The sequence below is a fragment of the Anas acuta genome, chromosome 12 (assembly GCF_963932015.1).
Source record: "Anas acuta chromosome 12, bAnaAcu1.1, whole genome shotgun sequence".
NCBI lineage: Eukaryota > Metazoa > Chordata > Aves > Anseriformes > Anatidae > Anas > Anas acuta.
Window position 1 is genome coordinate 10,711,701 of NC_088990.1, and position 18,449 is coordinate 10,730,149.

General features: G+C 35.7%; 1 protein-coding gene across 4 annotated transcripts in view; it reads right to left on the reverse strand.

Moving 5' to 3' along the window:
• Nucleotides 1-4,688: 4,688 nt before the first annotated feature.
• The window catches only part of SPPL2A (signal peptide peptidase like 2A), a 28,879-nt gene continuing 15,118 nt past the window's right edge, over nucleotides 4,689-18,449 (reverse strand). Inside the window, exons 8-17 of one of the 4 annotated variants that reach the window (XM_068695377.1) lie at nucleotides 18,264-18,365; nucleotides 17,488-17,569; nucleotides 17,090-17,164; nucleotides 16,302-16,358; nucleotides 16,091-16,144; nucleotides 15,581-15,680; nucleotides 14,619-14,696; nucleotides 14,138-14,298; nucleotides 11,968-12,001; nucleotides 4,689-7,695 (exon numbers count right to left, since the gene is read on the reverse strand). In XM_068695377.1, coding sequence (XP_068551478.1) covers nucleotides 7,664-7,695; nucleotides 11,968-12,001; nucleotides 14,138-14,298; nucleotides 14,619-14,696; nucleotides 15,581-15,680; nucleotides 16,091-16,144; nucleotides 16,302-16,358; nucleotides 17,090-17,164; nucleotides 17,488-17,569; nucleotides 18,264-18,365 — 775 coding nt within the window. In that variant the 3' untranslated portion in view covers nucleotides 4,689-7,663. The remainder of the gene's footprint in view (nucleotides 7,696-11,967; nucleotides 12,002-14,137; nucleotides 14,299-14,618; nucleotides 14,697-15,580; nucleotides 15,681-16,090; nucleotides 16,145-16,301; nucleotides 16,359-17,089; nucleotides 17,165-17,487; nucleotides 17,570-18,263; nucleotides 18,366-18,449) is intronic. The other 3 variants (XM_068695379.1, XM_068695380.1, XM_068695378.1) reach the window with 3 other exon arrangements.

The following is an 18,449-nucleotide window of genomic DNA, read 5'->3' on the forward strand; positions in this document are numbered from 1 at the left end:
GTGTAAAATCAGTAGCTGCCAGGAACAGTATGGGGACAATTGCACCACAATGGCTGACCCATTGAAAGATTTTTATCAGTGCCTAACCTTTAAAAAAATAACTGAAGCAAGTTTATGTCAGTTTTGCTCCTTGTAAACTCCCTCCCCCCTCCATAACTTCTCTCAGATTTGCAAAGCTTCTCCATGAAAAATCATTTCTGATACAATCTTCAGGCTCTCAAATTCTTATACTGAGTTTTAACTTGTTAGCAGCTGAGCTGGTGCATGGAGGATATGCAGTGAGATAGTCTTTGTGTAGAGATGCTCCAGCTGAGCAAGAAGCAAAGGTGCAGCAGCTCCTTCCATGCTTGTGCTGCCCAACCCAGCAGGAGAAAGCAGCAGCAGCCACAGCCAGAGGTACTGCTTCTCTGTGAGGTTGGGCAGCAGCAGCACACAATGCCAGCACAATGCAAGTCTAAACAACTGGTTTTGCAAAAACAGATGGCCAGACAAACCAACTGCTCATTGAATTTTAGAAATTGAAGATGTTTACAAGTTCACAGGTATCCCTACAGAGCACTGTTTCTTAGCGTTCTTTGAAATCTAGGGACAGCTACCTCATAATCAAAAGGTAAAGTTTTAGGTGAGATACAAGACGGCCTTTAGTCTTCCAACTTTGAACTCTTACTTGACAGTGACCCTCTTCGAGGTGCCAATGGCAAACTGCCATGTGTAGAGTTGCTGAACACACTTTTCCAGGGCCCAGAGCTTCCACCATTATTCTGCAATGCTTGTCATTCCATTTCTTAGAGGAGAAAAGTACAAACAGGCATGCATTTGCTCTTTTTCTTTTTTTTCCATCATTGCTATAGTTTAAATTTACTGCTAAAATTTATTTCTAAAATCAGCTACCAGAGAAATACCTACTTGTAACATTAATTAAAAGGATTTCAGTTTTCTTGTAGCCTTGCTAGAAATACATTCACAACTAAGCTCAAAATTTAATTTGAGATACTACTGAATATTTAAGGAAATACAATAAATACAATAGTTAATGTATTTCCTTTTATTCCTGAGTATGTACAACACAGAAGTTGATATATTCTGTAACCTTTCTGCAGAAGTCATTGAGCCAGCACGAGCACATTTCAGCTTCTGACAAACCTGTAAAAAAACTTAATTTTTGTTTTTCCAATCTAAACAAAGCTACTGCACCAACATTAACGCAACCCCAGGAGTCAGTGGGGACAATAACACAGATAAGGATGAACAGAAGGAAGCTATCGTTTTAAATTAATGTTCCAGGGTGGATTAAGCTGCTGGGTATGAGTGCTGCATTTGTTTTAACAGAGTCCAAAAGGTTAAGCTTCCTCATAAACACTAAACTTCATATTGGAGCAGAGGCACACATTATTGTCCAAGACAAAAAGTAACGTGCAAAAACACTTCAAAAATGTGCTGATATAACCCTGAATAAAAACGAAGAGGAAAGAAAGGAGGAGAGCATATGCGTGAGCAAGGGGAGGGAACATAAAGTCTGACAGCAGAATACCTGTGAGCACACTCCTAAGAAAAAACTGAAAGGGAGCTCTTTGATCTACATACAGTCTTGATTAAAAGGTCTTTCAGCTGCAAGTAAAAGACTTCTCAGCTATTTGATGCTCTCTGTGTTCAGGGAAACAGGATCTTGCACATTCTTTACAAATAAAAGGAATTCCAGAGATACCTGAGTCTCCATCATCAACCTCTGTCAAGAATGCAAAACCTTGAACTTTGATCAATCACTCCTGACAAAAGGGATACCAGTCTGAGTTGGTCTCCTCCCTCTTTCCTCAAGAAAAAAAAAAAAAAGATAAACCATTCACACAGTAAAATAAACATGTTATAGTATTTGAAAATAAAAGGTAGTGTTTTAGCTTCTGAAAGCATTACAAATCCCAAGGCAACTTTTAAATATACTTAAATCCAACAATTTAAAATAATTAAATAATTCCAGTTCAAAAATTAAATCCAAGTTGTGGTGATAAAATTTGACTTTTTTAATGACGGAAAAAAATGTTACAGATTATTTGGGTTGGAAAATGAGCAGAAAAAGTATCTTAATAATTGCTGAATCACTGAACAGTGAGAACTGGAAGACCCCTCTCCTCTACAGATTGCCTAATTCACCTGCCTTCTCTGAGCAGGCTGCCAGGCCTGTGTCGAGCTGGGTTTTGAATATACCCAAGGACAGACTCCATAGCCCCTTTGGGCAACCGTTCCAGTGTTTGACCAACCTCATAGGGGAAAAAAAAAAAAAAAGCTCTGTTTTCTTTGCAGTTTGGCTCCACACACCCGTGGTACTATAAACACTGATAAGGCCCACCGCAGCCTTCTGTTCTCCAGGCTGAACAATTCCAGCTCTCACCTGAGGGGTGCTCTGAGCCCTTAATTGAACTCACTCCACTATGTCCGTGTCTCTGTACTGCGGAGTCCAGCCCAGCACTGTGGATGTGGTCTCACCAGCGTTAAGCAGAGGGGAAGGACCAGGGACTACCTCCCTTGGCCAGTTGGCTGTGCTGTGTCAGTGCAGCCCAGGATGCTGATGGCCTTCTTTTCCACAAGGACACTTTGCCTAGCACGGTAAAACCACCACACATTGTCAACGGGGTATCTGGAAGGACCCCAGGGTCTTTTCCTCCAAAGCTAATTGCCAGCTCTTTGGCTCCCAATACGTACTGCTGGATGGAATATTTTCAGGTACACAAAATTTAAGATAATCTTAATAATCTCAATAATCTGTACTTTGGGGAACAAACTGACTTCATCGAGAATTGTTAGTTTAGAGGCCTGACTCGGTCTCCCACAAAGCAAAATACAATCAGTGTTCGTCAGATAGAGTTTACACTTGGAACAGCATGAATAAAACTGCTGACAAAGGGGGAAATAAGACTGAACGCGTCTAAGGAGGCAAGCACCTGTTAGCTAGCAATGGTAACTCACTTCCTTAGAAAATAATTTCTTCCTTCTGCTCACAATTTTCAAGCCCATGGGATGTGCAGTTTTATAGAAGAGTCAAATGCACCAACCATAACAGCAGAATGCACTGGAGATAGTCAGTGCAAAAAACAACTTGTTAATTGCATTTACATCTGTTATCCCTAGCTTATCTAATTTTTAAAAAAGAACCACGTAAATCTAAGGAAAAATATATATGAGCTTCTGAAGGTTAGTTTTAGTAGTTTGTTCTTATTCTCAAAGTCAAAGAGTCAAACATTTGGATAGGTCATTGTGCAGCAGGGCTTGCCAATAGTTTCCATGTGATAAGCTTTAAAAAAAAACAAAACAAAACAATCAGTATATTCCCACACATAAATGTAATCTATACATTCTACTGGCAAGCAGAATACTTATGGAACAGGTAGGGCTTACCAAGGTTGGGCAGCAAGATCCAATCATGCTGCAATTCAAATTAAAAAAAAAGTCAACTATGGCTTGACTGACATGCAATTAGTGAAATTCTAGTCAAAGATACCTCAATATAGTTTAAATTCACTTCCTATCTAATTTGGCTTTGTAACTCTGTAAGACTTTGAGCCAGCACATACACAACGTATGCAAGTATAAGACTTCATACAGCAGCTGAGACTGAACTTTGCAACAGGAAGACCAATTAGAGTTAGAAGCTGTTTCTCTGAGTACTCTATGGTGTGGCTAACCTCTTAAACAGAAGAGCTGTTCACGTATTTACCTATATATTCACTTTACTGTAAGCAAAAAAAAAATAAAAAAATCAACTATAACAGCTACTCTAACATTCACTCTTATTCTTGACTGACAGCATCTGTGCTCATGAGTTATTCTAAAATTACTAACAAACTATAAGAAGTCTTTGTTTTCTCTCAGCCTAACTCAATGATCACTTCAATTATTTCACAGTCCAAGCTCCAATAGGAAAAAAAAAAAGTTATAGAAGGACAAGTTAAGATGCTGTTAATCATGACTCCAACATAACAGCTAGGTTTCTCCTCCGCCTGCAGACTTGACTGAGTGGGAAGAGAGATTTTCTGCGCAAGTTATGCAAGACAGCTTCCAATGCCAAATTAAAGTATCACAAGGTAACTATCCTCTCTTTAAAGAGGGACAGTATATAGGAGTTTTCTTTCCCATTTAAGTACTCAATTAGCTTGACTCAGTGCTACTGGAGGCTCCAGTATATGAACAGAAGAGGCTACAATAGTTAAAAACGTGTCCAACTTTTAATACAAACAGTATCACAGGATTCTAAGAATGCCTCAAAGATGACATATCAAATATATTCATTCATGTTTAGTGATTTTATTTTCTTCCTCTGCCCACATTTCCAACCCAGCCCAGTTTTCAAGACCTAAGCTTTTTTTTTTCCCCCCCTTCCTATCTCAGGCTAAACACATTTAGCTGAACAATACTTTTCCAGAATTGTTTCCTAGGCTCAGTGCAAATAACCTTGTTACCATCAAGAAATTTGCAATTGTTAAATTTGTAACTCCCTGTTTGTCAGGTACACTTTCAGAGTCCCATAACTAACAGCTGTACAACAAGCACTTGCTGAGTTAGACCAGTAATATTGATACTCAATTCATAGATAACAGTGCCCTCTACCCACAACCCTTCTAATAATAAAAAAAGAAAAAAAAAAGAAATAAAAAAGGAAGAAAGAATAAAAAAAAGCCACAACACAGCAACACAGGTATTTACAAATACAATCATAATTTATATACCTCAGGCACGATGGATAAAAAATGCAGCTACATTGCTTAAATGGGGGATAAAATGCATTTTTCATTCACTTGCTATTACGGATTGTTATTGTTTTCCCAAGAACATTCACAATAAGATGACTCAAAGCAATCGCTCAACTTTTCTTTTTTTTTAAACACAAGTAACATTTATTAATAACATTCTTAAAGTGATAAATTAAGAGTCATGAGAAAGTGGGTTGTTGTCAGTAAACATACAATGAAAAGTAGTAAGATTTTCATATAACTAAAAATGATTTTAACATAGTGTTTAGTACAAACAAGTTTAATATTAAAAAAAAAACATTCAAATCTGCTAGAAGTGTTGCAATCAATTCTACTGAGCTTATAAAAATCTCATTTCAGTAGTCACTACTAACCTGTTATTTATGTAAAATTTTAAATGCCATTCTTACTTTTTGTAAACAAAGCACCTAAACATTTGAAAGAGAAATAGTTAGTTTACATCCAATTAAACTGCAGCACATGTGAAACCTCAGGCATTATCAGGCATAGAGCATAATTAGGCACAGAACACAACAGTTTCCACAGCTAACTGCTGAATACACTTATGTTGCCAAAGGTCTTCTTTATTTATACTAGTCCATCATCAATACCACTCACAATTATATGTGAAAATTTAATAAATCCTGTACACAGAAGATTTCAAAGAAAAAGGAGTCATTATGTAGGTTTGTGAAGCTTCTGAGAGCTCTGAGTATTCCAGGACTTTGAACACATTATGATGTTATGTCATTCAGGAATTTTCATCCATTTCTTCACAACCATTTAACTTTGGCAGATATTGGGCTTGTCAAAGAGCACAACACATCAGAGCAGAAGCTTTCAGTCTGCTATCAGAACACTGAGGTATACTGTAATTTGTTATTAAGTGCCAGTCAGCCTGGCTGCCTCAGATAAATAAAAATTGAAGACAATGAGCAAAATCATTGTATTCTGAAGCTGTCAGTTCAAGCTTAGATCAAGAAAGTCATGATGGGCACCTACTAACATAGAAAAACTGTTTACAATTTGTTTTCTTAGAGAAGTTGCAGTGCTATAAACGAGGTGGTTATCTTACCCGTATCAACTGGTACCAAGGTAAATCTGTGCGAATAGCAACAACTGATACTCAGTCCATAAGTTTATCTACATCAGGACTCTTGAGAACAAAAAGGTTTAAACTTGATATAAGTTATGTAAAGCAGTAAATTTGCAGTAAGCCTTTGTTAACTGCCAATATAGTTTTACAATTGTCTTAATTAGCATACTTCCAAAGCAAATCTAGCTAAACTAGATTTCATCTGTGTAAGTTTTCCTGAGCCGATATGCCCTTAACCAATCGTGTCTAGAGGTGACCTTCAGACCAACAGCGAGGCACTTGCGTGAGGCACTGCAGGAAAGGCTGCATTGCCATTGCTCAGCTTACACTTATTTGGTTTTCTCCAGGGTTCTTTGATTTGTACTGACTATAAGAACGACATCCACTCCAAAAATAAGAAAAAAGTTTTAATGACTACCTGTTGATTAAGTGAACTCAGTGGTTTCCTGTTGTTGCCTTCTCCAATTTTCTTTGGTGTAAAGTGTTAGCAATACAGCTTTACAAATTTCCTATGCCTAATACCCCTCAATTTGCAGTTCCCCCCCAAAAATGAAAAAAGCATCAAACAAGCACACAAACTCAAACTCTTCTAAATGCAAATTAATGATTTAAACTAATTTTCCTTTTCCAAGTCTTTAGAGTATTTAAATGCTAAAACAAATTGTAATTAATTAAGTTAAACACAGGCACTGGCCTTAACTAACACAGGCAATACTAGCACTATTCAAACCCGTTGTTTGTCTATCAATCACAAAGAAGTTTCAAAAACAGTTTCAAAAAAAAAAAAAAGTATGGTATAGATGCAAAAGCTAGAAAAATCTGTCCTTTCATCCCCCATCCCTATGAATTAAGGCAAAGCCAAATGAAGACCACATATATGTATATAGACCAAGTCCAAACAAGTATGAGAAGAACTAGTCCAAACTTAAAAATTTTTGGTCTTCCTCCCCCACCCCCAAGATTTAAATCACACTTGTTGAGCAAAAACAACCTCTTGCCTTTCACACCATCTTTGCCAACTACTCCAGGAGCTGCATCTAAGTTTCCAGGGCCACTGTGTAAGTACCTCCACCACACACTTTTAGTTTTTCTAATGGTTGGCAATGCATATAATCCAAAGACTCACATCAAAGTTTAACAATTTTCATTATTAAGGCATAAGCCAGTGAAACTACAGAGAAAAAAAAAAAACAAACAAAAAAGAAAAACAAAACAAAACCTCACAACCACAAATTAAAATTTGCCCTGCTATCTATTTTATGGCTTACAATCTACACAGATTAGCATACAAACAGTTTATTCCATTATGTATAGTAATGGAATTATAGTTTCATTCTGTAGTTACATTACTGTTAGTCTTCGCATTCAAGATCTGGATAGAAATCCTGTGAAGAGTACTGCTTTTATTATTATTTTTTAAATGAAGTTTGACTAGCCTTAATCAAAACTAAGAAAATATTTCATGCAAAGTGATACGGGCAAGATTTTTTTTTTTTTTTAATAAAAATATACTGTATAGAAGCACGTTTGGAAAATTGCATAGAAAATACCCTTTATTTAAATCAAAATAAGGCACGGTTTTACTAGCTATGGTTTGGCTGTAAAAATGCAAATCTATTTTGATTACTTTTATGTTAATAACAATATTTTTCATAAAAATATAGGTGGAGTAAAAAAACCTTTTACACAGAGTATGAAATACTCTATTGTAAATCTTCACCAAATTTACTGTAATTCATCTGTAGGAAATTTGAGTACTATTTTAAGCCAGAATCCTAAATGCTATTGTCCTCCAGGCTGTTCACTGGCTGATGCTGTGCCTTCTTCATTTCCTGGGTAATCCAGATGTTCCATCATCTAAATGTAAAAAAAATAAAAAAGACAGTTCTTTATATAGAAATATTGCTTTTTTTCCCCCCATTGGTACAAAGTATTTGTTAGCTAAGAGAAATACAATTAAACATGTATTACAGTGCATTTTAGCAGCATACAGATAGGAAGTCCTCTATAAATCAGAAAAGTATTCAAGCCAAATAGCTTTTAGTTAATCAAAAAGCTCTTAGTTAATGCTTTTGACTACAAAAGCACTTGCCATCCAAGGATTTGAGTCCTCTTCAAGAAATAAAACTTATGTATCAAAAGAGTCTCAATTATTGAACGTGGAGGGAAAAAAATATGGGGTTAAGCAAATTTTTCAAAGGTAGTTTGGAAAAACTGGAAAGAGAGCCTAGGATCCTACTTAACATTTACAGTTAGCAAGCAATGGCTTGAATAGAAAAGACTAGCTTTCTCTTTTTATGACAGTAAGAGCTAGCTGTATTACAAATATATTTCACTGGACAATTTTGTTCTTTCCCTGACTAAACAGAAGCTTGTTTCCCTATCCGTTGCTGTATTGTGAGACAACAATGAAGGCTCTGCTTTCATCCCTAGGACAAAACATTGAAAAGAATCAGAGGTAAGCACATGTATTGGTTAGCATGACAAACTAAGATTGACCAGTTCAAGGACTTCATAATTAGCAAGAGGCCAAGGATTGGGCAGTTTTGGATAGTTTTAACAGCTGAAAAACAGATATATGAAAAACAGAAGATATGAAAGTAGTAAAACCAATGTGGAAAACAGAACATGTCAAGGAGCTCTGATGTTCAGTGCGGCAGGGTTATTAGGCCAAGGGCATAACACTTTTAGTATCAAAAGGTAGAAACCTTACCCTCCTTTTCTAGGTATGACCCATCCGTGCCATACCCTCTTTTACACCAGCACAATCGAGTCATCACAAGGTATACAAATGTACCTTTTTAAAATTAGGTTTACTTAAACAAGGTATTTCCAAATCTGGATGCACCAGCATGCCATACAGTAAGCTCAGATGAAGGCCAAAACAAGTCATTGGGACTGGAAGTAAGGCTTAGGAGATCCTTGTGTGCACAGTATAGATCAGACTAAAACCAGGAGACGTTTGTTCACACCACTACCTTCATGTTGTCAGAATCAAGAACAATTTAGGCATGCACTTGCTGATACACCCAAGAACTCAACTGTAACACGCAGTCAGCCCAGCAGTATCAAACTCTTCTGCCAACGACAGTCTTACATTCACTTCAGTATACCTAGAATCTTGCCTCTGCACTATGACCAAAAACCCACATCAAAAGTCAACCAAAGCAAAACACTCCCTACAATTACAGAAACTAAACAGTTGTTTTGAATGAGGATTCAATTATCTGTTTCCAGGAAAAGCAAAACACAACAAATTAGGCAAACAAATAAACAAACAAAAACACCCACCACTAGCAGTACAAAATCACACCAAGTAATATACGGCTTCCTTTATCCTAGAGGAGGATCATCCAACAGCTGGCATAGAGAGAGGGTACTTTTGGTAAGTGTTATTGTAAAATATTTCCCTATTGAATAGATGGAATGCTCTCAGAAGAAAGAGTTGATACTATTTGCAACAATTGACTGTATCCCAAAGTCAAGCATTCTTCTCTTAATCCTGCAACTAGGTAAATAGCACAAAATGTGCTTAAACTGAAGATATCGCATCTATTTAAATTTTAAAGTCTGATGTATTAGACATTTAAGTTCAGTTTATGTTCTACTAGCCATTTTGGTTCTAAAGGTGTTTGGGGCTTTTTGATACACATGCATTTCACAAGATAAAAAAAAAAAAAAAAGGTCTTTAGACCAAAATAGACCTGCTATTTCTTATTTCTTCACTATATATGAAGAAATACATTCTTGTCTTCAAAAGAATAGCCCACAACTTCAAGTCAGGGACAACAGATACCTTTCTAAACATGTAGACCTGCCTTAAGTAGCTTCTTCCATAAGAGTATCCCGCTTGTAGGTTCTCTCAGGACAACCATGTCCTCAAAACCTCTGCAGAAGAGGCAGGAATCTTTATGACAACGAGCATCAAGATGAAGGCACAGTGCTAAAATCCTGGACAAAATTGTCATCTCAAGCCTTGGAAGAGCCAAAGGAATCAGACAGAACATTGTGGAGAGCTGACAAGCATTTTTTAAGTGGAAGAAATTCATCAGCTTTTTTCCCACATCCGAATTCCTAACATTATTTATTTATTTATTTATTTATTTGTATGGTAGGTAGTGTCAAGACAGATAAAACAACTCTGGAACTAAAGTAGATCTTAACATGGTGAACTATTAAAAAAAAAAAAATGCTACACACGCACACAGCCAAACTAGAAATGGTAATCCCAACTTCTACCTGTAAAAGAATAGGTTAATACCTATGTACACACTTGAAAACAAGATTGACTCTGATGATGTTACACTCATATAATTCTTAAAGCTTTCTAACTTTGATTAATGTGCAAGTATCTCAAAAACATGGTTTAAACTTACAGTACTAAATAGCAGGTGCTTACTGCATCACATGCCAATGACAAATCTGTTGATTTATTATTTCGAGAACAGGTAATAAATACCTAAACGCTTTCAAACGACAAATTCTAAAAAAGCTGCAACACAATTTGTACCTCTAGAAGACTTCAAAGTTCTACTACTCTGCAAGATTTTTCATGATGTTACAGAAGTGATTTCATAGACTATACTGAGATTTTAAAAATACTGTTTGTTTTTTTCTAAGCTGATAACTGGGAAGTAGGTAACAAACATTAGTATATCATGCAGACATATTTGAGAAGTATAAGCCGTCTAGAAAACCTAAAAAAATCTTTACTATACACTTCACAGCAGCAATACTGCCCACTTGGTGGTAGAGAAGTAGGTACGTTCTTCTCCTAAGAAATCCCTTTCTTTCAGTCCATTGTTAAGATATTTTCCTATGCAGGGACTCTTTACAATTCAAGACTACTTCATAAAAAAAAAAAAAAACACATGGCAGGACTAGAATTTAAGACTATCATTATGCAATAAGAGAAATGCTCTCAAATAAGAATTATGGGATCTCAGAACTATCTTAGGAAGTAAATATATTTATATATGTATAAATATATAAAGTAGAAACTTGAAAATTGATTTTAGTAATCCTATGCAAGAATTTGAGTGCACACAGAAGGACAGAAGACTTAAGTTATAAAAATACAGTCCGGCCATCTGATTTTAATTTGCATTCTACTCTTCCCACTTGCTAGCCTCCTCCTGTGTTTGTATCTATAATTTCTTAATTACTACAGACTTTCTAATTAGACTTAAAATACTCTTTATTAGAAAAGAAAGAAGCTAAAGATAAAAGTAGTTTTTAGTTCAGTATTTAAGATACAGTCAGCCAGAGTTTACTACCTCAAATTTTCTTCAATGCATACAGCAGACAGCTTACGCTTTATAAATACATTTGAAAATCTAGCCTGCTGACTGTAATTCAAGTTATATATCAATACTTAAATTCTGCAAGAAGTTTAAATTTAAAAGACTGTATTGCTCTCTACATGCTGTGCATAAGACAGTAGACAGTGAAAAATATGTATTGTATCAGTGTTAGCAGTCATAAGCTATAGCCTATTAAGGTTCTTTCTTGCTTTCTCACTGCTGTCTAGAAGCTGTACAGCAGCAAGACCACAAAAGCTGGTCTGAATCCTTGCTCCTTACCCCACTGCAAGAACTCCATACAGTAAGGGATAAATTGTACCGTTGAGCAGTAAGATCATAGACTATAGAGGTAGCTAATAAAGATGAATTAAAATGCTTAACATTATAACAGACAGAGGACAATAAAATTGTTGTTTAGCTCTAAGCAGGTTTTCATATCAATGCAGTGGCACAGAAGAATTAGCAGGGGAGCTTCCATGTAGTTAACAAAAGCACAACCACCATCAATTCTAAGTAGCTGAAGATACTCCAAGGGATTTGGGAAACTATAGAGTAAAAAAGAAAACAAAGCCTACATTCAATCTTACGAATCATGGCTCCATAGGTACCTTATATTAAGTTTTCCATAATTTCTTGACAGGAAAAGACAACTAAGGGTAACTGCAGGTTTACTTTCACAGCTTGTCTTCACTGCTACCTTTTTCTTATGAATTACTCAGAAAAATGAAAAAGAAAACAGACAAAAAGAAGAATGAAAAGAAGAAGCAGAGGGGAAAGAGCAAAAAAAAATTATTAAAATTGCATTAAAAGAAGGCTATAATCACACCTTGTAGCAAAGGCGTCCTGGTGGAGTCCAACACCTAAATAAAATTCATTCCATTATTAAAATCATATAAAAAAGAAAAAAAAAATCAGAAAACACAAATAAAGAAAGCTAACTAATGAATTACAAGCAAATAGAAGTGAATATGAAGTTTAGTCATCTGATACCTTGCACATCCTGCTGTACCCCTATCTTAGGGATGTTTTGCCCTAACCTGCAAGGTTTCTCTGTTCCCATGATGAAGCAAATCTCTACAGAAGTCTGGTCACCCCTTGTCAATGGAGAATGTCTAGTCCAGTCCAAATTACCATTGCTTCAGCAGGCAAAAGTTAGCAAAAGATAGTCTTCTGTTGCCTTTCTATATTTTTTCTCCTCAGAACGAGTGTGGAAACCTGAAGATTTGGACATCAGGGTTGTGTTCCTTTTTTTTTGTTCATGTCAATAAGGGCAGTTCGAAATGCAGCCTTACATTGGGAGGACAACATATGAGAAAAGACCAACACTACAGCATTTTGAGAGTGCAATTTCTTGAGAGTAACATTCTCAAGAAAAGAAAACAAAAATATAGAAAAGCTCATCAGAAAGTTTTTGTATAACTTATAGAAAAATAGGTTTTACTAAGGTGTCCAATCACAGACAAGGCTAACTCAGAGGTGGTGTAGAGGGAGTGGAAATCAACATAATAAGTTGTGCCAGGAATGTGATCATCTGACCTCAAAACAAGCTCAAATTCAGAACAGTTTTAATCCTTCAAGAAACCAGTTGAAAGGACATGAAATAACTACTATGGCAACATAATTCTTCCAAGTATGAGTTTTACTATGAGAAGTGCAAGAAATTTTTGTTGCTTATGAGATTTGCCAGGTTTACTTAGGCCAATCTTACTCAGAACTTGTGAGGAAAATAAATAGTGAAGCTTATTTCTCCAACAGTCCCAGAGTTACTGAACTTTGACATGTAACAATTTATTTCAGAATAGCAATCACTGATTTATATACAAATGCATGGTAAACCAGAGTATTTGTGACCTACAGAGAAACACATCTATTTGCTTCTATGAAAGGAGAAGACTTCTTTTTGTTGACAAAGAAACAGGGTATTAGTTAAAGATCTTCTCCAAAGCAATTTGAGACTTAGACTTCAGCTTATGCAGGTGCAGAATATCAGTTACATCGACAGAAGGCAATGCTTAATTTGTAATGCTTTAGGAATTGCAGAACTGCAGTTTTACATTTACAGAAATTACCACCACCTGGCTTCCACTGTTTGCCTTAGCTTTGCAATCCAGAAGTTGAACAAAAGCAAAAGCTGCTCCTTTTCACCATCAACTTTGACAACAAACCCTATCCATTCTCTGAGCCGAGTTCAGCACAGCCTAGATACAGGAGATAATTTCTGAACTCACTATTAAGGAGTTCAGGTCTCTAATAATAAATATAGAGTAATGTTGAAGTTTGACTATCTTACAATAAATGCCAGCTCTCAGGGGCTAACTCATACAGTTACCACAGCTATGGCAAGATCAGGAGGAAAGTACTCATGTCAACAGGTGGAGGCAGATGGCTGGTGGGATTTTAAGTACTATGGCTCCTGGGTAGTGCTAGAGATGACCAAAGTTGAACTGCAGTATACCTGAACATGGTGTGTATGTGTGCATGCTAGGATAGGAAACAGTTACATAAGCACACAAAATCTTTTTGCTGAATGCTCCATACCATCCTGACAATGTAAGACACCAGTGATGCACAGAAACTAGTCTCTAAAATTCTAGTGCATCACTAACTTTTGAACTGACTCTTAATACAGGACTACTATTGCAGATTGAAATCACATCTGCAATTCAGATGTTATATACCACATAAGATGATAGATAAGCACTGTTAAAACACACACAAAATACATTTAAAAGAAAAAAAAAAAACAAACAACTGAATAAATGACCTTCTTCCATGATTACTGAACCAGATATTTCAGGTTCCTTAAGCTTCATTTTGTCACGTCAACTACTAGGCTAAGATTTTCTAAGAGTCACGACCTTCTGATTATTCTTTCTCTGAGACTAATCAACATCAAAACTAGAGGAAAAAATGGAGTGCTTGTATTACCAAGTACTTACAGAAGCAAATACAGAAAGTAATTACTAACAATAAAATATTCAGGATATCCAACCTACCTGATAACTGCTTCCTTTCCAAAACTTCTTCATTTCTTTGCGTCTCCAAGCAACAAGAGAGCTAGTAATGAGTGTACATGGTACAAGGTAGAGAAGGGCAGGTTGTCCCATCTTCATTAATGCCAGAACAATGAAAGTCAGCACCATACCAACGGCATAAGCTATAAAACACAATCAAGAGCAAGTATATCTTTAAATTAAATAACTATTGTAGTAAGCCAAAAAAACTTTTCTTTAATTAGCATGTACCTTGCTGATCTAATTGAAGTAAGGAGGGACAATAGGTTGCTATGTATTTTTGCAAGCTTTCTCAAAGCAACTATCATAAAGAACACTCACTTGAAGTATGAGCAGGCACATTAAGAAGATTATAAAGAGATTCTTGACAACACTGAACATTCACCTGGAGAAAACCATCTAGTTCTGCCATTAAAAAAAAAAATGGGATGAAGATTAAAATAGCTGAAAAATCATGATTTACCTATTGTACAGGAAATGTAGTATACAGAAGAAGAACTTGTTTGAACATCAAATCTTCGACAATAGGCAACCAGAAGCCCTTGAACAAAGAAAAAGAATGGTTTAATGAAACATGTAGCCATGAATTCTTTTCTACCCAGTCCTCCAAATCAAAGCAGCATAAGAAGAAATTATACTAAGGCTTCCCATTGCTGTGCTTTATCTTCTTCTCAATTCTTTTCTGTAAAGCCAAGAACCAGTTTCAGAAATCCTACATTTAGTACTGAAAATCAAAACCACAATGCAAATATGCTAAAAAGGGTGGTATTAGAAGGTTCTGTTTTTGTTTTAAGCAAGCTAAGAATTTTGCGCTACTTTCAATTTTGAATGCACTAATACAGAAGAGTAACACCTATTTTTAATACTTCTCTTCAATAGGATTTTAATGCTCACTCGTAACAGTCAGTAATTTTGCCTCAGTACAGATCACAAGAAAAGGGAGAGCGGTCTTGTCACGAGATGGAGCTTTGTGCTTAAGTAATTTGCACAACACTCAGTTATTCAGCTATGGCAAAATTCAACTCTTCTAAGGTAGAAAAAATTGACAAAACATTTTCCATGACCTCACCTCTAGTTTCATAGTTTATGACGCAATAATGCTATGAGTCACAAAATACTTGCTTTTGGTGAGATTTTAATAAGATTTCATTAACACTGACAACTGGATTTATCTATGGGACTTGTATTTTCACAAAACACAACACTAAAGCAAAGCAAAACAACATTCATTATTTAAGTAGACTGTAGCACACCAACCTTTCTTATACTCTGGCTTTTCTTGTATTCCATGCTAACAAATCAATACAAACTGCTGTATTTGATTTGGAAAATGCTTTGCAGAATAATCCCTCTCATAAGTCAGTTGAGAATCAAAACCAAAAAATATTTAATCCTAAATTACAATTGCCAAAGACATCTGCTCACCTGGGACAATAATGTCTCCAAAACCCAACAAAGAAAATGGCATGTCACACAATGTCGCTGCAGAGTATTCAAGTCTAGGCACTCTAATAACCACAGGTAACTGTAAAACAGTATTTCACAAGCCCACATAAATCTAATATAAAGCATCCTGGTAGTTTGGATTTTTTTTAATGAATAAACAGTTTAAATATCATTAATTTATCATAACTCATGACTTCGAAATAGGTAGGACCTAAAGTAAAAACCAGAAACCATCACAGAGAGTGGATAAAGCTTAAGGCAATATGTAAATTAGAATTTCAGATTTACAAATAATATGTACACGCCACATGTTGTCTTAAGTTATTTTTAACCATACAATGAGAATAGCAAGTCTGGATTATTATCCTAACTATACAGTATTGATATCCAGGCCCTGAAGAGAAATTTGGATAGTCAGGTTTTCCCCAAAAGAATAATCTTTTCAGAGGGAATGATTTAAAAATCCAGTATCTGAAATACAATCCTTACTTTCTCATGGGGAGCTGAGCGTTCAGTAGGGACTTCCACCAAGTTTCCATCATTCTAGGATCAAACCCAAGTCAACAGGTATTTAATACTTAAAAGAAAATAGCAAAAGCTGGCTATATTTTGTGAGAAAGTTATGCTGAAAAGCACGCTATGAATTAGCTACAAAATGTCAGTATTGGTATGTTGCACATATTAAAACAGCTATTCATACCTTTTCGCTGTTTCCAAAGGGACCAGCTGCAACTTCAACCATTATACTTGCCCCATTCTGAAATTCAGTTTATTTTTCTAAAGTTAGCGGTTTAATATATCAAAACATTCATATTACATTTACAAAAAACTTCTTGCACCTCATCTTACAATTCAGGATTGGAAAAATCCCAAATGTCAAAAGGAATACATTAATATAATAGTGTTATACAGTATTGTTTTACATTTAAAACACATAGTCCAGTCTAAAATGATTAACAAAAACAAAACACACATACACAAAAACAAACAAACAAAAAAACAACACAAACCCACCAGGTGTAGCTGGGTGTTTAGATAAAATTGTGTTAGCTTTTTCTGACGTGACCTTTCTGCTTCCAAATAGAAGAAAGTATGTTTGCATATAGTTCATACTACACTGCAAATCAGCACTGCAAGAAAGTACTAGAGAGTGTTCCATAAAAGGATGTCGAAAGCAAAAGGAGGAAGAAAACTGGGGAACAGTCACTGCTAGTCATCACCCTGTCACACAAATGGGGACAGGATATTTCTGGCCAAAAGACTGCTGGAGAATTGTTAATTTAACAAAATTTATCACACCTATGCAAGCATTATGATCTATGGTCCTTGCAAGGCAGAAATTTAAACCACTGCTGCCTTGAACAGGAAAAAAGAAAAGGAAGACAGCATTTCTGCATCGAGAATACTGAAAAAAACAGTCATCTGACAAAAATGCTGCCACAATAACCAGACATCATTTTGATTTTCAACAGAAATTCATGGACTTACCTTCGTGATAAATGGTGTTATGAAGACAAAAAACACATCGTATAGAAGGAGAAGGCCTAGTAGTATCACACAGGACTGGAAAGGAGAGAGAAAAAAATACCACGGGTTTTCAAAGACTGCATAATTACATTTTGGTACCCTTACTGTATCACCACATTAAAAAATAAAGAAAGAATCAGAAAGAAAAAAAAAAAAACAACACACAAACAAAAAACCCACACTACACCAAGATTTCTACTCCAGCATAACATTAGAATATTTTTTAAAATAACTATTATAATTAAAATTTGTGCAAATTTATTGTTTTCCAATACTTCTTGAGCATTAAAAACTTACTTCTTGATGCTAAACTTATACATGTGGCATTAAAATACTTTAAAATATGCAATTTACAGTACCTTAAAGTTGGGCATTTTCAGTGTTTTGATGAAGTTTAGGCAGAAAGCAACTCCCAAAATATCTTGCAAAATCCAAGCCCACCTAAATATAAGAACACACTTTTACACATTGTCCAACTTACTGCTGGTATTTAAGTATAATGATTTTTTTAGATTTTTCTGTAGGTAGCAAAATTGCAAAAGGGAACTGAAAACAAGTTTTTTTTTTTTTTTTTTTTTTTTTTTTTAAGTATTGCTACCAATACCACAAAAACACTAGTTTCAAGATCAACAATTTTCACTAGCCTCTGATCATAAATTGGTAACTGTTCTTTGTCAGTGTGGCACAGAGAAAATGAGTACAGCAGAGGCTACAGCAGGGTCTTGCCATTCCCTTGTATGACTGCTCACTTGCTCAACACATGTTGACTGGAAGCCCTGCTTACTATGTGGCTCATGATGCTTCTTAGGATTTTACTATAATGTTTATTTAGGGTCTCATGCTTATATTACCATTTCTGCACTTTTTTCCTCTATGGTGATCATTGGCAATCAAGCTAGTTCTTCCTCGTCTTCAAAATTTTTTGCAACTCCAAATTGCCACACAGTTCATTTGTATAGCTTTGTTCTCTATTACTCCCATACTTATTAAGCTTCATAAATACTTATGACTTTTTTTTTTTAACTAGGCATCGTAGTTTAGAAGGACGCCATGTGCCAGAAAGTGTTATGAGATGAGAAGGGTTTTTGAGGACGTTTATTCATATTACCCTTTCAAGTTAGAATGCACCACTTACCTATCTTCATTTCGAAACACTGCCCAAACAACAGCTGCTGCTACGCAGAATGCAGCGAGAAAGATAAGCCTCACTTCAATATTTTTGTTGCAACACGTAATTCTAAAAGAAAAATAATTAAATTAAAAAGAAAGCGTAAAACAGCCAAAATACCTGCCTGCGCTGTCCACAGGTCCTTAAACTGAC